Source organism: Xiphophorus couchianus, chromosome 16 (assembly GCF_001444195.1).
Source record: "Xiphophorus couchianus chromosome 16, X_couchianus-1.0, whole genome shotgun sequence".
In the NCBI taxonomy this organism is placed as follows: domain Eukaryota; kingdom Metazoa; phylum Chordata; class Actinopteri; order Cyprinodontiformes; family Poeciliidae; genus Xiphophorus; species Xiphophorus couchianus.
This window is the reverse complement of record NC_040243.1, coordinates 19,885,441-19,905,976: the sequence shown is the minus strand read 5'-3', so window position 1 is coordinate 19,905,976 and position 20,536 is coordinate 19,885,441. Positions and strand designations below refer to the sequence as shown.

At 38.3% G+C, this 20,536-nt stretch overlaps 1 protein-coding gene across 11 annotated transcripts in view; it reads left to right on the top strand.

Annotated features, from left to right (window-relative positions):
* The window catches only part of LOC114160186 (myosin-10), a 64,567-nt gene that overhangs the window by 35,371 nt on the left and 8,660 nt on the right, over positions 1 to 20,536 (top strand). For 3 of the 11 annotated variants that reach the window (XM_028042640.1, XM_028042638.1, XM_028042639.1), the window contains 25 exons: positions 300 to 368; positions 2,795 to 2,887; positions 4,261 to 4,324; positions 5,213 to 5,311; positions 5,647 to 5,790; positions 5,929 to 6,024; positions 6,176 to 6,294; positions 7,368 to 7,520; positions 7,593 to 7,766; positions 7,866 to 8,039; positions 10,057 to 10,171; positions 11,389 to 11,457; positions 13,315 to 13,508; positions 14,658 to 14,779; positions 15,641 to 15,710; positions 15,808 to 15,968; positions 16,053 to 16,161; positions 16,241 to 16,372; positions 17,516 to 17,722; positions 18,421 to 18,558; positions 18,674 to 18,797; positions 18,895 to 19,066; positions 19,538 to 19,750; positions 19,831 to 19,975; positions 20,063 to 20,269. In XM_028042640.1, the coding sequence (XP_027898441.1) occupies positions 300 to 368; positions 2,795 to 2,887; positions 4,261 to 4,324; positions 5,213 to 5,311; positions 5,647 to 5,790; positions 5,929 to 6,024; positions 6,176 to 6,294; positions 7,368 to 7,520; positions 7,593 to 7,766; positions 7,866 to 8,039; positions 10,057 to 10,171; positions 11,389 to 11,457; positions 13,315 to 13,508; positions 14,658 to 14,779; positions 15,641 to 15,710; positions 15,808 to 15,968; positions 16,053 to 16,161; positions 16,241 to 16,372; positions 17,516 to 17,722; positions 18,421 to 18,558; positions 18,674 to 18,797; positions 18,895 to 19,066; positions 19,538 to 19,750; positions 19,831 to 19,975; positions 20,063 to 20,269 (3,363 nt within the window). The remainder of the gene's footprint in view (positions 1 to 299; positions 369 to 2,794; positions 2,888 to 4,260; positions 4,325 to 5,212; positions 5,312 to 5,646; positions 5,791 to 5,928; positions 6,025 to 6,175; positions 6,295 to 7,367; positions 7,521 to 7,592; positions 7,767 to 7,865; positions 8,040 to 10,056; positions 10,172 to 11,388; positions 11,458 to 13,314; positions 13,509 to 14,657; positions 14,780 to 15,640; positions 15,711 to 15,807; positions 15,969 to 16,052; positions 16,162 to 16,240; positions 16,373 to 17,515; positions 17,723 to 18,420; positions 18,559 to 18,673; positions 18,798 to 18,894; positions 19,067 to 19,537; positions 19,751 to 19,830; positions 19,976 to 20,062; positions 20,270 to 20,536) is intronic. The other 8 variants (XM_028042641.1, XM_028042643.1, XM_028042644.1 and 5 more) reach the window with 8 other exon arrangements.

The following is a 20,536-nucleotide window of genomic DNA, read 5'->3' as shown; positions in this document are numbered from 1 at the left end:
GCTAGCTGGCTTAGCGTCTATGATTTTTTAAGCTAGCATGTTCTCGCTTCTGTTACTGAAAGTATTGTGGGTGTTTTTCTTAAAATGTGAAATTAATCATTCATGCTAGGATTTTTTAAAAAGAAAGTAAGAAATGATGTAACAATCAGCAGCTTTTCTAAGAAGTAGTGTGATCTGCGCTCATGCTTCCTGCTCTGTGTGAGCCAGAGCCAGACCAATGTGTTCTCTTTTCTGTTGCTTGTGTGCGATATGAGCACTTCACCTTTTAACACATGCATTTGTTTATCCATAACGCACAGCCCGATTCTCCCAAAGCATTCAAGCTACAGGCAAGTGGATCCCCCTGCGAGGGTGTCGTCTATTTTCACGTTTGTACTGATCTGCATGCCCCCCTCTCTAAATCTCTGGCTTTTCCGTAATGATGCGGACAGACTAATGTTAGCTTATGATGTCGTGAGGTATTTGTTTGTTCTGGCTCAGTCTTCTCACATGGAAAGAAGTGATTCTTCCATTAACCCAGCAGGCTCGTGACAACAAAACGATGTTTTATCAGTTGGTTCTGGTTTATTAAAGCAGTTTGGAATGAAGGCTTCATCAGAAACACATGCCTGACAATAAAGAATGACTATTTATGAAGTTCTAATGGGGCCCGAGTCTGTGGAGCCATGATGTTGAGCAGTGTGCAGATCAGATGGCAGCCACACCAAACAACTCTCCTCCATCTTCTTTATTTTCTATTTGTTGATTCAAGTTGATGAAATAAAATACATTGTATGGCATATTTCTGCATGTTTTCATTTTGTTATATTTTTAAGTGCATGCCTGTAGTTTGAGGTCCATTTAATCTGATCTTATTTTGTGTTATAGTTAGGATATTGTATCTCAATGTTTTTCTTAATTTTAGGCAAACTCTGTATTTTCCTGCTCACCTTTTTTTTTTTTTTTTTCATAGTCTGTGCTCTTGCCGTTTTTCTTTTTTTCCCTCTCCCCTAAATCAGAACCGAATGTTGGCAAATCTAATAACTGCAGAGTCTTTATGACTCCTTTAACCTGAAACATTTGGCTCTGACACGACTGAGTTCACGGTTATTATGCTCAGATCCAGTAGCCGAAAGTTAGCAGCTGGACCTCTGTGCCTCTGCGGCTCCTTGGCCTAGCTGCACCATCCATACTGACCTCCTTAATGCAGCTTTCCTCCTGCTTTGCATTACAGCTGCCTCTGTGCACAAGCCAGAGGAATGTAGGGATTGAGGGAGAGCAAAGAAAATAGTGCCGTAGCAGTGACTGAAATGTGGTCAGGAAGAAGTGGAGAAGACTTGGGTTAGACCTTGCCAGTGTTAGGTTGGAGTCAAAAATTACTCCAAAAGCAATTAATGTTGAGTACATTTCAGTTGAGGCTATAATCTTTGTTTTCTTCTCATCTGACTGAAATGTAATCAGAAGCAAGTCAGTCCTTTATATCGTTCAGGCTGTCAAGGTGGATATTGAGATGGTTTAAAAGAAACATGCAACTAAACATTATCTACATAAAGATGGTTGGAGATTTCTCTTAAGATACCTTATAGCACCTGTTAAAGATAGCATATAAACCGAAAAAACTCAAGAGACCAAGTATAGTAACTTGAGGAGCACCACAGATCAAGTAAATGTTCACAGAAGAGGAGCTGCTGGTTTTTAATAGAAAAACCAGTTGTTTAAATGGAAGGAAAACCAGCCCAGACTGGATGCCTAAGCCTATTGAGTAACATTCTCACCAGGCTGTATCAAAACTGAGGTCAAGTAGATCTTTATATAACTTTAATAAGACAGAGTTTGGCAGTTTGTACACTGCAATGTTTTGAAAACCCAGACTGAAAAAGATAATTTGCTTTCTGATTAGTAAAGATTTATCTACTAGGCACCAATTATTATAGCATTTGAAATTGTGTTTAGCAATGCTTTTAATGCTTTTAAGAAATAGAATTAGTTTTATCTACTATAATTGCCTTATAGTAGATAAATAAAAGCAGTAACCAACTCTGGAGCAAGTCAGGGCCTTGTTGTAACAAACTGTTCATTCTGGGTGATACAAAGTCCATATATGATTCAGTTTACAGCAGAAGTTGTTTCTGTTCTGCCGTCATCATGGAAAATAGAAATGGTGATAAGTCTTGGAGAATTAAATGTTTTAGGATCCAAGTTTTAAGATTTTATTATGCTTTGTCTTCAAATGGGACATTGCACAGGAATCTACATGTTTGAGTCCAAAAAAATGGGTCAGACTTGGCTACAAAGGCTAATGTACTTCTGTAGTCTCCGACATAAAATTAAATTAGGACAAGTTTGCGGAAGAAGCCATCGTGTGATTGGCTGGTTGTTACTCCTTTCCCATGTTCTATACAGTTTATATGATCACGACCAGAGGAATGTAGGGGGCAGACGAAAGTCCTCACAAAGTAACTTTTCTCCATTGAGCGTTCAGACCGCCACACTTCCTTCGTGCCTCCGTGGTTTAACACGGCTTCGCAATCTGCTTGTTTGTCTTGGCCCCTGAAACTTGTTGAATTCTCTCGACAAAAATACGTCTGTTCAGCAGATCGTTTAAGCCACTGCATCGCAGCCTTGATGGAGTATAGCCTAGCACCGCAACTTGGCTTGGTTTTTTTCTCTTTCTGCTTTCATGAAATATTTATTTTTGCCTTCATGTACTTGTGTGTGTCTTGGAATAAGAAGACAAACATGTGAAAACAAAGATTTAAAAAAAAAAAATTAGATGCATTTGAGAGCCTCTTAACCTCTTTGTATTTGTTTACAGGGGGAGTTGGAACGTCAGCTCCTGCAAGCCAATCCAATCCTTGAGTCGTTTGGCAATGCCAAGACGGTGAAAAACGACAATTCGTCTCGCTTTGTGAGTTTAAATTATCTGTTTAAATGAACATTTTCTTTGTTTAAACACATTCAGCGAGGAAATTGAGCTCTCACCCGCTCAAGATGAATTTTTATTGAACTTCTTTTTCTTGGAATATGTTTATTAGGAGTGGAAAAGATCCTGCGGGATGAGACTCGCAGTAGTAAACAATGAGTGAACAGTGACCTCTTTTCATTTGTCAACATAGATTGTTTCTGTTGAAGTAAGTCTAAGCCTTTTATATGCACTCTAGATATAAAACATCATATTCTTTATACTCTGAACCCATTTTTTCACTTTTATTTTGTAGGAAAAAGGAAGTTGTTTTTGGATTTATCTGTTGTGTCTACAGAAGTGACTGATAACGGATTTTTCTGTTGAACAGTACTCGGTTATAATGGCATTGAAGATGCCACTTTTAAATCACTTGTGTGATTTAGGTTATTCTGGTTAATCTGTGGACAAAAATAAACCACAACAGAAAAGATACAAATTTGTTGTTAGCATGAAAGGCTAGCAAGAATATAGCTTCTAGCTAGCCTTTAAGAGTTAGCATCTGCTTATATTTGTTTGCATTTCCGCTGGTATTTTGCTGATTAATATTTGGGGATGAGCTCCAACTCTTTGAGGAAAGAAGGTCTCTTGACATTACACTAGATGTTAGCTCCCTTTTATTTTTAAATGGTAATTGTGAAAAAAAGTCATTTTAATGTAAGAGAGTATAAAAACACAAAGAAAAATTTTTTGTGGCGAAAAATCTCTACCAAAATCTGGTTTCTAAAATTAAAATTCCCAGCTCTTCCAAGGAACATCATGAAATCATGTCCGACTGGCAGAGATCTGTTGGAAAACCATGATATACATTTAAGGTTTTGCTAGTCGGTTGTGTAGCATTTAGAGCCACTCGTCAAACTTGGTTTGGCGCACGGTAATCAAATCAGTGTTCGCCCCCGAGCGTTTAACATTTCTCTGTGGCTGAGTAAACCATGTGGTCAAAATTAAGCGCTGCGGTGGTCAGGTCCACATTAATCACAGGTGTGTCTGCTGAACAACAGTGGACGCACACGTTCCCACAGACCGGGACACATTTACTGTCAGGAAACCTCACACATGCCTCGGATTCCTGCTTGACATGTTAACCTGGCACTTCCTAATATGGGCATTTTGGTTCCTCACTGCATTTTTGTCGTGAGCAAGAAACCACCCGGGGGTGGGGGGTGGTATGTGAAATAAAGCAGATCCCAGAAGGAGGAAAGAAATGTAGCTGAATGCAAGATTGATGGCAAACACATGAAACCGTATAGCCGTGTTGGTGTGGATGTGTGATGGTGTTTTTGATTAATAATGATTCGTTCATCTGTCTTGTTCTACAGGGGAAGTTCATCAGAATCAACTTTGACGTTACCGGCTACATTGTTGGGGCCAACATTGAAACCTGTATCCTTAATGCCAGGTTCTGCTCTAAGGAACAATGGATCACTTCTTAAAGAAAAATAAAAAAGAGCCCATTGAGATTCAAAACAACAAAACATGCATTCAACTCATAATGTGATTCTCTCTGCATGCTATCCAACCTGTTTTTTTTCCTTTATTTGTCTCTTTCTTTGGTAAGGGAACTAATAGAAAAATGTTACTATATTTTTTTGAATACTGTAACACAGTTGAAATGACAGCAATAAATGGCATTAAACAGATATTTACTCTTTTTTTATTATTATTTCTGATATGCAGTGTTTCTCCAAAATATCTAGTCCCTTGAACTTAAACCCTGGTGTGTTGTGTTTACATTGTGATGGACCAAAACAAAGTAGAGTAGGGCTGAATAGTGTGGCATGCATTTGTTTTTATCCTCTGTGAGAATATGTAGTTGAAACACAAGATTGCTAAAACAAATATACAGCGTCTGTAAACATCTATATTTGAATCTTGCCTCATATTCAGTTGGTTATAGAGATGGACTTTGACTGGACCGCTCTGTCTTGTGAACATGCTTTGGCGCAAACGGACAATTGACGGGAATTAACTGGTTGCACTGGATTTTCTTTGAGGGTATTTGAGTGGTTTGAACGTAAATTCATGACACACTTTTTAAGATTTTAAATTGCAAAAAGTTATTGAACATCATGTTTTCCTCTCCTGCCAATTTACATTTAACCCCCACTACATTGTGTTGGTCTAATGTGCACTCATTGTTTGGGGCTGTATTGTGGCAAAACGTGAGAGTTCATTGGGTATGAATACCACATGCATTTATTTATTTTTCTGAAGGGAGTTTTATTGTTCGGATAATGATTTTCTTGCCAGTCCTTAACTTTGGCCCCACAGATCTTCTAGAAAAGTCAAGAGCCATCAGACAGGCAAAAGAGGAGAGGACTTTCCACATTTTCTATCGCCTGTTGGCAGGAGCTGGAGAGCATCTTCGAAGTGAGTTTCAGTCCTCTTAACATCAAAGCTCGAACAGCAACCTTTCATTTGTTTGCTGCAGAGCTCAAGAGACCTGGTTTGGGTTTGCTTGTCTGATTGGCTCACATCGTTGCAGGATGATGCAAAAGATATGTAGATAAAAATACAGCAAAAACTAAAAAGACAACAAACTGTTACTGTGACTTAGCATTGACTGTACACTTCTGTTTTGTAAAGTGCCTTGAGATTAAATTTGTTGCGAGTCAACGCTATAAACAAACCTAATCTAATCAAATATTCATTAATCTATGGGAAATGTATGTTTAATAATAGTTTTACTTGTTTTTCTTACACAGCGGATCTGCTTCTTGAGGGATTCAACAGCTACAGGTTCTTGTCAAACGGCAACATTCCCATCCCGGGTCAGCAAGACAAGGAGAATTTCCAGGAGACAATGGAGGCGATGCACATCATGGGTTTCTCCCATGATGAAATAGTCTGTAAGCTCCACATCCAGATGTGCCGTCTGCATCCCATTAGCGAAATCTGTTTTTTTCCCTCCCTTCTCTTGTTGGTGGCGTTACTTTATCTTCCATGGGGCGAACAAATAAAGTTTTATTTTCCTCCGAATTTACCAGGCATGTTAAAGGTGGTTTCTGCCGTGCTGCAGTTTGGCAACGTCGTGTTCAAGAAGGAGAGGAATACCGATCAAGCCTCAATGCCTGAGAACACAGGTGAGTCGGGTGACACTTCCCTCTGCGGGTTACATTAATCCCATTTTATATCCTCGCTGTTTTCTATACAGAATAATCAGGTTTCCTGCTGTTTTAATTACACAGGAAGTTACTCACCTCTGGTGTTTGTTTTTTTTTTTGCTTCTCTTAGCGGCGCAGAAGCTCTGCCACCTGCTTGGCATGAATGTTATGGAGTTTACCCGAGCCATCCTGACCCCGAGAATCAAAGTGGGACGAGACTACGTGCAAAAAGCTCAGACCAAAGAACAGGTGAAGCTCCATGCTACTGTTACCAGTCAGAGTCAAGTAATCTGAAGAATAGAGTAAAAAAAGATGGGTAAATGTAATGTAGAAATGTGAAGGAACTTTCTTTTAAGACTTTTAACAGGTGTTTTCCTGTATTTTCTACTTCATGTCAATGTTTGTGAGATTTATTGTAACAAATACAGAAAACTTCAGTTTTTAGACAATGGAAATGTTTGTGAATGTACCACAAGGTATACTGTAAGAATACGGGAAATTTGGATTTACAGAAATGTGAAAAAAATGTAACACGACAAATTGTTAAATCTTTCTAAAGTCTGTTTTTGAGTTGACGGAGATGTTTGTAAAATTAGCGGAAAATGTCCTGGTAATTTTCTGCCAGGATATATATATATTTTTTTGTTGCTGTGGAAATTTTTCTTACAGTGCTCCTCTTACAATTTTTCACATTACCTATATTTTATTGAGATCAATCAACCTATATTTTATTGAGATCAATCAAAAAAGAGCAACATAAAGTTGTCAATCTTCATATTTAAGTGGAGAAAAATGACACATGCCGAGGCCTGTCACAATAACAAATATTGCTAGACTATAAATTGTCCCAGTAATTAATGCGATAAACGATAATATTGTTGTTTTGAGAACATTTTCAAGTAATACTGATAATGGAATAATAATGCAAGTTAATTTCCATCTCACATACCAATAAACTTTAATTTTGTGAAGAAAGCTTTACACTGGAACTGAAAAATACCTTAAATATCCAAAATGAAACACAACAGCCAAAAACAATAAACAACAATAATTCAAAGCCACACACAACAAAAGCCAATAACAAAATGAATCATGATGTCTCTCTAAACAAAATTGCCCTTCAAAAAATATGAATCATCAGAATGGAAATGATCAAGCTCATTTTCCTTTATTATGTGATTAAATCACTGATAGCTTTTTCTGCTGCCATGTAGCTGATTGATTGATCATCCTATTTGAATCCTGCTGTCTGACCTCACTCTGAAACAGACTCTGATCACTCCTGCATTACTGACAGTGTGGTTTTTGCTCTCTTAACAAAGGCTGACTTTGCTGTGGAGGCCCTGGCCAAGGCGACATATGAGCGGCTGTTCCGCTGGCTGGTCCACCGCATCAACAAGGCCCTGGACAGGGCCAAACGACAGGGTGCCTCCTTCATCGGCATCCTGGATATTGCTGGCTTTGAGATCTTCGAGGTGGCGATTTCCATTTTCTGTGGTCACAGTCAATGAGAAACGTTTCGCTAACTCAACCTTTTTGTTTTCCAGCTGAACTCCTTCGAGCAGCTGTGCATCAACTACACCAACGAGAAGCTGCAGCAGCTCTTCAACCACACCATGTTCATCCTGGAGCAGGAGGAGTACCAGAGGGAGGGCATCGAGTGGAGCTTCATCGACTTCGGCCTGGACCTGCAGCCGTGCATCGACCTTATCGAGCGGCCGGTCGGTCTACTACCACGTGCCCGACATGTCTGACATGTCCCTTTTGACATGTCACGGTCAAAAGGGATTTCCCACTTTTGACCGTGCATGTCTTCTTAGAATAATCCTCCAGGAATCCTGGCTTTGCTTGACGAGGAGTGCTGGTTTCCCAAAGCCACAGACAAGACATTTGTGGACAAAGTGCTGCAGGAACTGGGCACGCACGCCAAGTTCCAGAAACCGCGGCAGCTGAAAGACAAGGCAGACTTCTGCATCATCCACTACGCCGGGAGGGTACGTATACAGTACAGACCAAAAGTTTGGACACAACTGTGTGCCCAAACTTTTGGTCTGTATTCAGTTCAGACCAAAAGTTTGGACACACTTTCTCATTGAATTCAATGAGAAAGTGTGTCCAAACCTTTGGTCTGTACTGTATGTCGCTTTCTGATCGCTCTCTTTAGGAGTTTGGACTTTGAAACTTTTTCCACAGGTTTAGGAGTCAATAGTTTGTCTTTTAAAGGGACGTGTTTCCAGTAAGGGTGGGCATTTATCGTATTGTTACTAATTATCGTGATAAATTTCTTATCATGATGATAATTTTGATTTATCTCAATCACAATAAATTTCCCTTATATTGTTTAAAAAATCTAAACTCTCCATATTATCAGGATTGGTAGTTTTACTATTTTCTCCACTGTTTGTTTAATAAAAGCATCATTAAATACCAATAAATCTGAAAATTCATCAGTTTAGTGATACACTAAACATTAATTTACATGACTGATATTATAAAGAAACACATTACAAATGGGAATGTTTTTCCATGTTCAAGAACATTATTTTTGGGTTTGTAGGTCTTTAATTGCTGTGACACCCAGTCATATTCATACAGTTACCTTAAAAAGATATAATAAATAGCTCTTTTCATCACTTTTATCATTATCGCAACACTATTGCAAAATTTTGTGATAAAACTTTAAGTCCATATCACCCATACATCCTAGTTTAAAGCCAGTTTTTCTCTGAGGTAGAGACTTTACTCCTCTAATAGCATAGCTGCCCAGGTCACAGCATGAAAACAAAGGCACAGTTGTTGAACTGCTGCTGCAGGAAACCCACATCTGGTTCAGATCAGTATTAGATGGGCTTTTTGATGCCTGCTGGTTACATAACAGAAGTTTTTTTTTTCTTTTTCTTTCATAGCTTTCACCTTTCTCTGGAGGTCTGGCAACTGTTAAAGTAGAACCGATCCTCCTCAGCCTTCCTGGGAAGGCTCCTGTCATAAAATACGACATTACGTCTGGAGTCCCTGCTCGATTAGGGTCCACATGTGTTTTCATTTCCGACGTTGCGCCTATTTGCAAACACTAAGAGTCTTGAACCTGATCTGTAATCAGGAATATGTGAAGTGCCAGGTTCACTTAGACAGCCGGATCCAGGAATAGTGAGGAATTTCATGAAACAATTCATGCATGACTGCAATACTGAAGGGGAAAATAGCTGTGAACATTATGTGGTTGTTGTTTTTTAAGAGTCCTGATTAAAGCCACGTGCAGAGTTTCCTCTCAGGTTGCTGAGCGTGTCACTGGTTTTTCATTATCCAGCTTGGTTTGCGTGGACTGTGCCCTGCTAAAGCATTTATGCTCTTGAATGTTTTCACATTTTGTAACAAACTGAATATTTCATTAGGATATTTGTTGAGCAAAACACAAAGTAGGAGGAAAAAATACATGGTTTCCTAGATGTTTTACAGATAGAAGATGGAGAAGTGTGACTAACTACATCCAATACTTCTAATAAAATCCAATTACCTTCAAAAATCACCTAACTAGTAAATAATTATCTTATTAGTAGATGATTAGTCAGATGTTTTGTGAAAGCATCAGGGGTTTGGTAGAGAAAATTACTTTACAAACACCATCATGAAGACCACGAAGGAATTGTAAAAGAAATCTGTAGCATGGAGAGACTTATGTTTTCCTTAAGAATGGAGTTGGAGAAATTTACCAAATGCTGGAAAAAAATAACATAGTCAATAACTTTAAAATAGGCATTCAAGATGCAGTATTTCCATAGTGAACATGGGTGAAATCAGTGTAAATACAATCTGATATAATAATAAATTGTTCTACATTTCTGTTTTCAGAATAAATTACTGAAAAAACTGATTTTTTTGTAGAACGGCCTGATTGTATTTTTTCCATTGGGATTTTATTCTGGTTAATTAACGTGGAAGATATAATTTCTGGAAAATTTTGCTTTTGTAGCTGCTTAGATAAAAACTGAATGACCTGTTGTGTTTCTGTAGGTGGACTATAAAGCTGATGAATGGCTCATGAAGAACATGGATCCTCTGAATGATAATGTGGCCACGCTGCTCCATCAGTCAACTGACAAATTTGTGGCTGAGCTCTGGAAAGACGGTACGTCTCTCAACGCTTAAAGCTCACTAAGATTTCAGTTGCTCAACCGTTTACCTCAAATCTGCATCTTCTGTTTTATCTAATCTTGAAGAAGTTCATGCTAGACCAGGGGTATCCAAACGTTTTGCCACATGGATCAAAATCATCTAGTCAAAAAGACTTGCGGGTCAAAACAATTTGACGAAAAAAGGAAAAACAACGTACTTTGATTATTATTTTAACATACAACTTTTATACTTTGTGTTTTAGCCAACATTTTCTGTTTTAAGGTTTTAAAGTGACAGTATTATGCAAAATCAACTTATTTGAGATTTGTATCATGTTATAATGTTATTCCCTCATTACAAACATACCTGGAGTGTTGCCTTGATTCTTTCATGCATGTTTGAGAAATCCTTGAATCTCCCGTGGCAACCATTCAGCTGTGCAAAACGCCTGGTTGGACCTAGCCCTGCCTTCGAGGACGAAGCTCCTCCTCAAAGCTGTAGCTTCCGCCTCACAGATCACCATTACTCTGTGACTCCCACCAACCAGCTCCTTCAGACTAGCCAGCAGCAATTAGCAACCACCTGGTGGAACTGAACATCAGCTGAGCTCATTAAACGAGCTAATTCTTAGTGAAACGCTGGTAAAAAGGCTACTAAAGAGTTAATAGAGGAGCCACGTTGCGATGACTTCCTGAAGTTGGAGTTTCAGAAAGAGCAGGAGTTTTTAAAGAGACAGAGGCCCAATTTCAAGGGCTTAAATTACAAAGTCAATATGATATAACTTCACAATTTGTCCTACTGTTCTTTGTATTGATGATTAAAATGATTATTTTACTGTAGTTATTTGTAAGAAAGCGTTCTATTTGTTAAAAAAAATTCTTAGGCCTGAAAACAGATTTTGTTCTTTGGTTTCAATGTAGAGTATTTAATTATTCTGTATAATAATTGTAAAAAATAAAGGTAATTACTTCATGGATTTCGCCTATCACGGGTTCTTTTCGGAACGGAACCCCACGCGAAAAACGAGGGTTCACTGTACTTAAATAAACAGTAGCTAGCCTAAACAATAGCTAGCATTCGGACTAACCTTTACTCTTTCAGGCCTCTTTCTAATGTCTCCTCAATGCAGTAATAATTTGTGCCTGAGGGAGTATGAACAATGGGTGTTTGTGTATGCATGCCTACTTTCCTTCTCTCTCTCACGCCTGTCTTCTCTCTCTGTTGCTGTAGACATTCAGACGTTTCAGAGAGCCTCTTTCTATGACAATGTGTCTGGGCTCCATGAAGCTCCAGGTGAATGTTAGTAACCAGCTTTGTGTACTTCCCACTGTCTCTCATTGCTACCGCTGTCAGGTCCCCATCGATCCCCTTTTCGTGTCATCAGTGCATTCGCACATAAATCAGAACGCATTCCTCTAGCTTTGCATGGGTCCGCTTTTGTTTTGGGTTTGACCTCAGGCACGGAGGAAAACGTTCCTCCTGCTCTTGACGGTTGCAGCTTTCTCCAACTGTGATTGTTTTAGTGAATGTTTCAGGAGTTGTTGTAATGTTTTACAATTCCTGGAGTGTTTCGTTTGGTAAAAGAGGGAACAGGGTGGACAGCATTATCTGCTGCACAAACTTGTGTGCCTTCATCAGAATCTGGCCTCATGTCAAAGCCTCAGCCTCATTATGCACACACCACTAGGCAGTGCTGCAAATTAGAGAATCTTGGTGAATGTTTCTGCAATTTATCTCACCCTGCAGCGACTGTAGGAACCAAAATCAGGTTTTATCAGGTTCCGATTTTCACTTTGAGATCTCCACCGGTGCTGGGATGAGTCTAATAATAAAGCATCGTTTGGCTGCCAGCGGCCTCATCTGAACCTTCAGCAGATGGAACATTTTTCTTTTCCCAAACTCACTGGATCCAAGGGTGGTTTCAGTTTGCAAAATATTGTTGCTGTCATTTATTGGCCCAAAAACCATGGAAACTTCTGCTGGCCAGATATCTGATCCAACTTTAAAATATTATTTATTTGTTATGTAAAAAATATGTGTTGCATAATATCTTCCATTTAATTCAAGACATTATTTTATGAACTTGCTGAAACGATTCAATATTTTCGTGATGAGATTGTACCAAGTGGATTTTTTTCTTATTTCTGGAGTGTATTAAAGCAAATCAGTAATTCTTCAGCCGTTTGGACCAAATTTCTCATACTTGATCATATAATTGAAATAATATAATTTATAATACTTTATTGTTATTCTAAAGTTCAATGTTTGTTTTCTTATAAGAAGGGGGATACACTAATACACACAATGACAAAGAATCAGATCACAGTTTCCTGTATAGAGCAGTCAACAATAAAAAACAAAAAAAGGACAGAAAACAAGGACTAAACATTGCTACCTGATTAGACACTCTTGTTGAACAGTTTTCAGTTGTTCTGCTCTTTATTATTTAATGTTTCTTTATACAACACAGTTACTTTTTGCAGTTGTTTCTTCTGTTTTTTTTACATACTGATACAGTTGCAGCCGTACCGCTGATGTCCTCTGGGTTTTTTCCATCTTACCTATCGCAAAGCACAAAGAGGAAGGCTGAATCGTTGGGTCCCGACACATTTACACCCCTTCAATTATTTTCACATTTTTTCTTCTCACACCACAGACCTTCAGTCATTTAAGTCAAATTTCTTGTGGTGGGAACAGCATCCGTACTGGGAAGAATAATAGCCTTTTTGGGATTTGGTGGTATGTAATATATTGAAAAAGTTTTAAGTTTAAATTTTTTTTATCTATTTATTTCTTTACAAATGTTAACTTCTGTTTCTGCTACCTTTCAAAAACTCCAACCAACACGCTGGTTTTCAGTCTGAGCTCATGTGCGAATGTTGTCTTCATGCTTTCATTGCCAAAACCAAAAGAGAAAAGAAAATATTTCACAGCTGTACATCTCAGTCTTTATTTGCAGCATTTCTTTATAAACATCAAGACTTAATTTAAACTCCACAAGAGCTTCACGTTGCTGGCTTTCCTTTTTTTTGTTTTTCGTTAAACACCACAGCATTTAGTAGTAAACAACGTCAGAAAAATTAAAAAAACTTAATCTATATCTTCAGAATCTCTTATTATTATCTTTTGTTTTTCCTGTTGTTGTTTTACCACTAGTTGACCGGATCGTGGGTCTGGACCAAGTGGCAGGCATGAACGAGACGGCCTTCGGCGCTGCCTACAAGACCAAGAAAGGCATGTTTCGCACGGTTGGACAGCTGTACAAAGAGCAGCTGTCCAAACTGATGGCCACACTCAGGAACACAAACCCCAACTTTGTGCGCTGCATCATCCCCAACCACGAAAAAAGAGTGAGTCAACATGTAAAGTGACTGAGAGATGATTCACAGCTTTCTCTTTCACACACTCATGTCTGACGGTTGTGTGGGATCGCAGCTGGATACCTACAGTCATATATTTAATGTCAAACTGCATGAAGTAATTAAACTAAACGCATCTCAACTTGGACTTAAATCTGAGAGCTGACTATTCAAGTTTTAGGTTGTATTTTATAGGTTTATGCTTGATTTTACTCCATTTCAAACCAGAGCTGAAACGATTAATCAGATTAATCGTGATGAATCAGTTATAATCGTCAACAAATTTAGTAATTTTGTAATCGATTCATTGTTAATTGGTGCATACAGACTCAAAAAAGCCCAATTGGTGTAAGAACAACATATTCAAAGCTGTAATTAATTAAAATTATACAGAACATTTATGCATTTTGCATTTAAGAAAAAAAAAATTGTCTTGTTATTACACAAAACTCAGTGTCATAGTTTTAGTTTCAAATTATAAAAAAGCCCTTCACTGTATTGATAAGTCGAGCAGAAAGGACTGAGCTTTTCACATATCGATGTTTGCAGCATTTTAAAATTCCTGCAGATCCTTTGATACAAATGATCAAGCATGCACTGATGTAATGCTACGTTCCAGCATTTTAAGCGATAGCATGTTTATATTCTTACTTAATAAAAGACATTGAGTTATTTGTTTACTTGCATCTTTTATTGTATTTCTAATAAGGCATAAAAAAGCTTAACTGAAAAATCAGCACAAAGTGGCAGTTTTTTATCCAATTAATCGATTACTGTGAGAATAATTGACAGATTAATTGATTAATTTTATTTATATACCACATTTTCAGCACCAAGACATTTCAAAGTGATTTACGTAAATTTAAAGGAAATACAAACAAAATAACCAAAGAAAAGAGCAAAAGAAGAAGAAGAAAAGAATCTAATAATGTTAATCGGTATCTAAAATAATCGTTAGTTGCAGACCTGTTTCAAGCACATTAAACTCGTGTTCTGTAAACGGTGTGAAATCATTGTTTATATGTATTACTTTTATTTACCAATGTTATATTTTGGGGAATTATTCTACCCTTTTATTTTCCAATCCTGTCTGAAATACACTAAACAAACTAAGTTAAATATACAACCCGTCTCCTCCAGGCTGGGAAGCTGGACCCCCACCTGGTTCTGGACCAGTTGAGATGTAACGGCGTGTTGGAGGGGATCCGTATTTGCAGACAGGGATTCCCAAATCGGATCGTTTTCCAGGAGTTCAGACAGAGGTAATGTTTCAGCTCTCCTATGTTTTTACTATTAATCATCACTTAAGAGACTTTTTTTCATATAAGCTCGTGGTTCTAGTCCTTGCATTTTTAAATGAACAGCACCGTGGTCCATTACCGAACTCAATAGTGATGCCTATTGTTGGTTTAGTGTCTTTGATTTTACGTCAAAAGGCTCTAGCTTGGTAATTTCTTAATTAACCCTGGCTGTTGCAGGCGTGATTAACCAACAAAGTGTGGTTTATCACATCACATATCTGACCTAACAAAGAAAATGTTGATATTTCACAGGACCAATTTGTTTTAAAGAGCACTTTCTCCCATAAATAAATGTAATAATCATCTGAAAATAAAATTTTGTGTTCACTCAGGTTATTCTTGCCTGATAAATTTGTCACAAAAAAACATAAAACCAAAGAGATCAGTAAGCAGGGACTGTGTGTGTTGTAGTTTAGAAACATCAGGATGTGTTGGAAAGAAACAAAATGGAAGGAAAACAAATATGGCTGCATTAAGAGTTGGTTCAACATTGTCCATGTAGTTTCTTATTTTACTACATTTTAAATGAGCTTTTAATACATGCTGCTGCTTTTAATGAAGTTATTGGAGTTGGACACAATATTCTTATTTTGTATCCATTGTTTAATTTGCATGCGTGATACAGATAAACCTTTTGGAATAATATAAAATAATGAAGAGATCCCCATTGTAAGCTTTCATTCTCTTGTAGAAATGTTGCATCAGAGTTTGCTTTAATGTTTAAATGCTCAAAAATAATTTTAAAAAATCAGACAAATGCACTATGGTTGTCTTTCATTTACAGTCTCTTACTCTCCTGTTGTGACATTGCTCCATGTCCAGGTATGAGATCCTCACTCCCAACGCCATTCCCAAAGGTTTCATGGACGGGAAGCAGGCGTGCGAGCGAATGGTAGTGGCTTTAAACATCTAAACATAATGTTTATTAAAAAAAACAAAAAAACGTCAAACGTCACTCACAAAACCTTCAACTTGTTCTTTTTTTGTAGATTCAAGCACTAGAGCTTGATGGCAACCTCTTCCGTATCGGCCAGAGCAAAATATTTTTCAGAGCTGGAGTCCTGGCTCACTTAGAGGAAGAGAGAGACCTGAAGATCACCGACATCATTATTTACTTCCAGGCCGTCTGCAGAGGATACCTGGCACGCAAGTAAGGCCGGATTGTTGAAATGTGAACTATATAACCTAAACCGGTGTTTTATTTTTTGTTTCACTCACTGTTTCTCGTCTTCAGATCCTTTGCTAAGAAGCAGCAGCAGCTCAGCGCCCTGAAGGTCCTGCAGAGAAACTGTGCTGCTTACTTGAAGCTTCGTCACTGGCAGTGGTGGAGGCTGTTCACCAAGGTATACGATTTTTTATTTAATTTTTTCAGCTGCGATGTTTTTAACGTATTGTAATAAGTCTTTGACGTTGTAACTGCAGGTGAAGCCACTGCTGCAGGTGACCAGGCAGGAGGAGGAGATGCAGGCTAAAGATGAAGAGTTGGTCAAAGTGAAGGAGAAGCAGATGAAGGTGGAAGGAGAGCTGGTGGAGATGGAGAGGAAACACCAGCAGGTTATTTACAACCACATATGCAATCTTCAGTTTGCAAAAAAAATAAAATAAAATACTTACTCCCCCTGCATTTACTCACATTTTGGCTCATTACTATAACTACAAACTTCAATGTATTTTTAAAAGTCTGTAGTAAGACCACTGCATGCTTCTGCAGTTAAAAAGGGATTTAAACTAATAAAAAGTCTGAAAAGTGTGGCCTGCATTTGAATTTAAAATTTCCACGCATTCCTGTTAGAGAAATAGCTGAAGATAAGTCAGATTCTATGTCTATAAACATCAAATTCAAGTCTTCAAATCTACATTTTTAGATCTTTTTTTCACCAATGAACTTGTTGCGTCTCCATAGTTCAGAGTGATGTCAGCACGCCCATGGCCGCCATCTTTACTGTGGGTTTTACAGCTTCTTTTTATTTGGACCTTAATATTAGGACAGAATATTACGGCCTGGCAACTTTTTTTTTTGTTCAAATTACAAGAATAAGGTCATGAGATTACATGAACACAATTGTAACGCTACCAAAATAAAGTCGTAATTTTATTTAAACTCCAACACACACAAAAAAAAAAAACAACAAAAAGCTAAAATGAAGAATTTTGAGCATCTTGTGAAGTTCTACTTTGGTGCAAGTTTTATTTATAGCAGAGTACTAAGTTTTTGCTCAACGCTTATTAGAAATATTGAATATTTTAACCTATTAGCATCAAGTTATTATCAGTAGCAGGACTTTTGAAACAATCATAAAACTACTGTCTGTTCTATAAGGTTCTATAAGCATTTTATTTTTCCCATAAAACATTTTTTTTACAATTTGAAGGTGTTTTTTTTGTCTGGTGAAACTGCGTCTTTTTTCTGCTGATATTATGATCACATTCTGGTAATTGAACAAAAAATAACAGAAAAATGCATCATTTATTTTTTTTAGAAAGAAAGCAAGCAAAAAATAAATAAATGAAATCAATTAAAATCAGATCTAGTATGACAAAAAAATCCGAGATTTTATTTTTAAGTCACATTCCGAAGGTTTTCCCTAAATATTTCTTCCTATGTTTTTCCTATGCCTGGCTCCAGAGTTTTTCAACTCATGTCTATTTCTGCTCTCCCGTGCGGATCAGAGGGTCTAACGTTGTTTTTCTGCGCAGCTAATGGAAGAGAAGAACATCCTCGCGGAGCAGCTGCAGGCGGAAACGGAGCTGTTTGCCGAGGCGGAGGAGATGAGAGCGCGACTGGCATCCAAAAAGCAAGAGCTGGAGGAGATCCTGCATGACCTGGAGTCCAGGCTGGAGGAAGAGGAGGAGAGGAGCCAGGGGGTCCAGAACGAGAAGAAGAAGATGCAGTCCCACATCCAGGTGTGTGTCCAGGAGGCCTGGATTAGAAAATATGAAGTTCTGGGTTATGAATAGAAATGCAGCGATCTGATATAAATATCTGTATCGGCCCCGATATCGAAAAAAAGTCGGCGTATCTGTGACAACATGCCCATGAGGGCAGATCTATTCAGTCTAATTCTATGCTTTGTGCTCTGAGCGACATAATGCTTTATTATTTATTTTTACATTATATTTAAAATTCCTAATTTCACTTTCTGAAACCTTTGAAAGAATCTTTGATGCATTTTATTTTCACATGTTGGACTAAATTCGTCAACCTGTTGTTTTTGCTAGTTTGTTATTAAGTTTGTTATTAAGTTTGTTATTCAGTTTGTTATTAAGTTTACATTTGCTGTTCTGCTCTTAATTGAACTCACTGAATAAATTAAAGTTGTTTTTACATGTTTGACCAAGCTCGTCAAACTATTACTGTATTTAAATGTGCTGTACTGGTGCAGAGTTGTCAAATACATTAGTAATTCATTACATTTATGTCTGAATTTTAAAAAAATGAAATGTTTTAGGTCAATTCAGTTCTGTTTTTCTGTATCGTATAAGTATCGACCAGTGCTGAACCTCAGATATCGGTATCGGAAGTGAAAAAGTTGATCAGATTTTGTTCTAAATAATAAAATGCTTGCTAACAAAACTGTATTTGCTGTAATTTATGTTTGCAGGACCTGGAAGAGCAGCTGGATGAGGAGGAGGCTGCGAGGCAGAAGCTTCAGCTTGAGAAAGTTACAGCTGAAGCCAAGATGAAGAAGTATGAAGAGGATATTCTGGTGCTGGAGGACCAGAACTCCAAGTTCCTGAAGGTCACAGAGACCGAGAGGCCACAGCTTAAAATAGATAAAAAACTTTGTTTTTTTTTTTTTTTAGAAATCAAAATATATTTAGACTCATTCCAAAGCTTTCTGTCTGCTTCATCAGGAGAAGAAGCTGGTTGAAGACAGAATCAATGAAATGACGTTGATGCTAGCTGAGGAGGAGGAGAAAGCCAAAAATCTGGGAAAGATGAGAAACAAGCAGGAGATGATGATGGTGGACCTGGAGGGTAAGTAGCTAAGCTGAATAATAAAGCAGAGATTAAAGAAGTAAGACTTGTAATTTCTTATTTCCTGAGCCTCTGTGCTGTTCTAATCACCATTTAGAGAGACTGAAGAAAGAGGAGAAAACCCGCCAGGAGCTGGAGAAGGCCAAGAGGAAGCTGGACGGAGAGACGTCCGACTTCAAGGACCAGATAGGCGAGCTGCAGTCCCAGATAGAGGAGCTCAAAGTTCAGCTGAGCAAGAAGGAGGAGGAACAGCAGATGATGCAAACCAGGTGGGAGACGCAGAATAAATCCCAATCTAAAGATTTGTTCAGCTGAATATATAAAACAAATTAATCTAAATTTTTGTAGTCATCTAAACCTTGTTAAGGTTTATGTGTGGGCAATTAGGGCTGCAATTAATGATTTTACTTATCGATTAATCTGTCGATTATTTTTGATGATAATCGATTAATCAGATAAAAAAAACTCTGCAGGTTTTTTATTTAAGCCTTTTTCATGCAATACTAGAAATACATTAAAAGATGCAAATAAATAACTGAATTTCTTTTATTAAATAGAATTTTTTAAATTTTTTTTTATAAGAACTCCAAAAGCATGACATGCAATAACATATCATTCCTTTAGTGTACTCTTGATCATTTGTAGGACGGGATATACCTGCACCTAAAAATTTCTTCCAACATCAACATGTGAAAAGCTAAGAGCTAAAATAAATCATCTTCTCCGTCACTCGTCCGCAGGGGAGAAGAGGAGATCAACCAGAAGAACAACGCCCTGAAGCAGATCCGGGAGCTGCAGGCCCAGCTGTCTGAGCTGCAGGAGGACCTGGAGTCGGAGAAGCAGGCCAGGAACAAGGCGGAGAAACTCAAGAGGGATCTAAGTGAGGAGCTGGAGGCGCTGAAGACGGAGCTGGAGGACACGCTGGATACGACCGCGGCGCAGCAGGAGCTCAGGTAACATCCTCCTCTGTTTTAATTTCCATTCTCCCTAATCGTGGCGAGGCACTCTTAAACCCGGTCTCTGCTCTGTGCAGAACCAAGCGTGAGCAGGAGGTGGCAGAGCTGAAGAAAGCCATCGAAGAGGAAACGAAAAACCACGAAGCTCAGATTCAGGAGATGAGACAGAGGCACGCGACCGTCTTGGAGGAGCTGTCCGAGCAGCTGGAGCAGGCCAAGAGGGTACTAGACTAACGCCACGCTTTTATAAACGTACGCATTTTAGCTTAGCATTTAACATCTCTATTTTTATTTTTATTTTTTATCCAGTTCAAAACTAACCTGGAAAAGACCAAGCAGAGCCAAGAGAGTGCCAACAAGGAGCTGGCCAACGAGGTGAAAACCTTACAGCAAGCAAAGACCGAGTCCGAGCACAAGAGGAAGAAGCTGGAGGGTCAGCTGCAGGAGTTCATGGCCCGGGTCACCGAGGGCGAGCGGGCCAAGGGCGAGCTGGCTGAACGCACACACAAGCTGCAGGTGACTGACTCATCCAGTCCCTCAGGATGTTACCATGGTTTATTTTTGATTGTTGCAGCTTAAAATGACTGATTTGCAGGAAATTTGTCAAAAAGGTTTTATTATTGTTATTGTTATTATTGTTTTTCCTTTAACAGGGTCTTACAAGAAAGTTGAAATTGTCGTACTTTCTTGAAATAGCACCCGAGAAAAGTCATTGTGCCTGATGAATTGTGTATATAAAAAAGTTACTTTTATCTAATGAAGGAAAAGGTAAGTGAGGGGTGG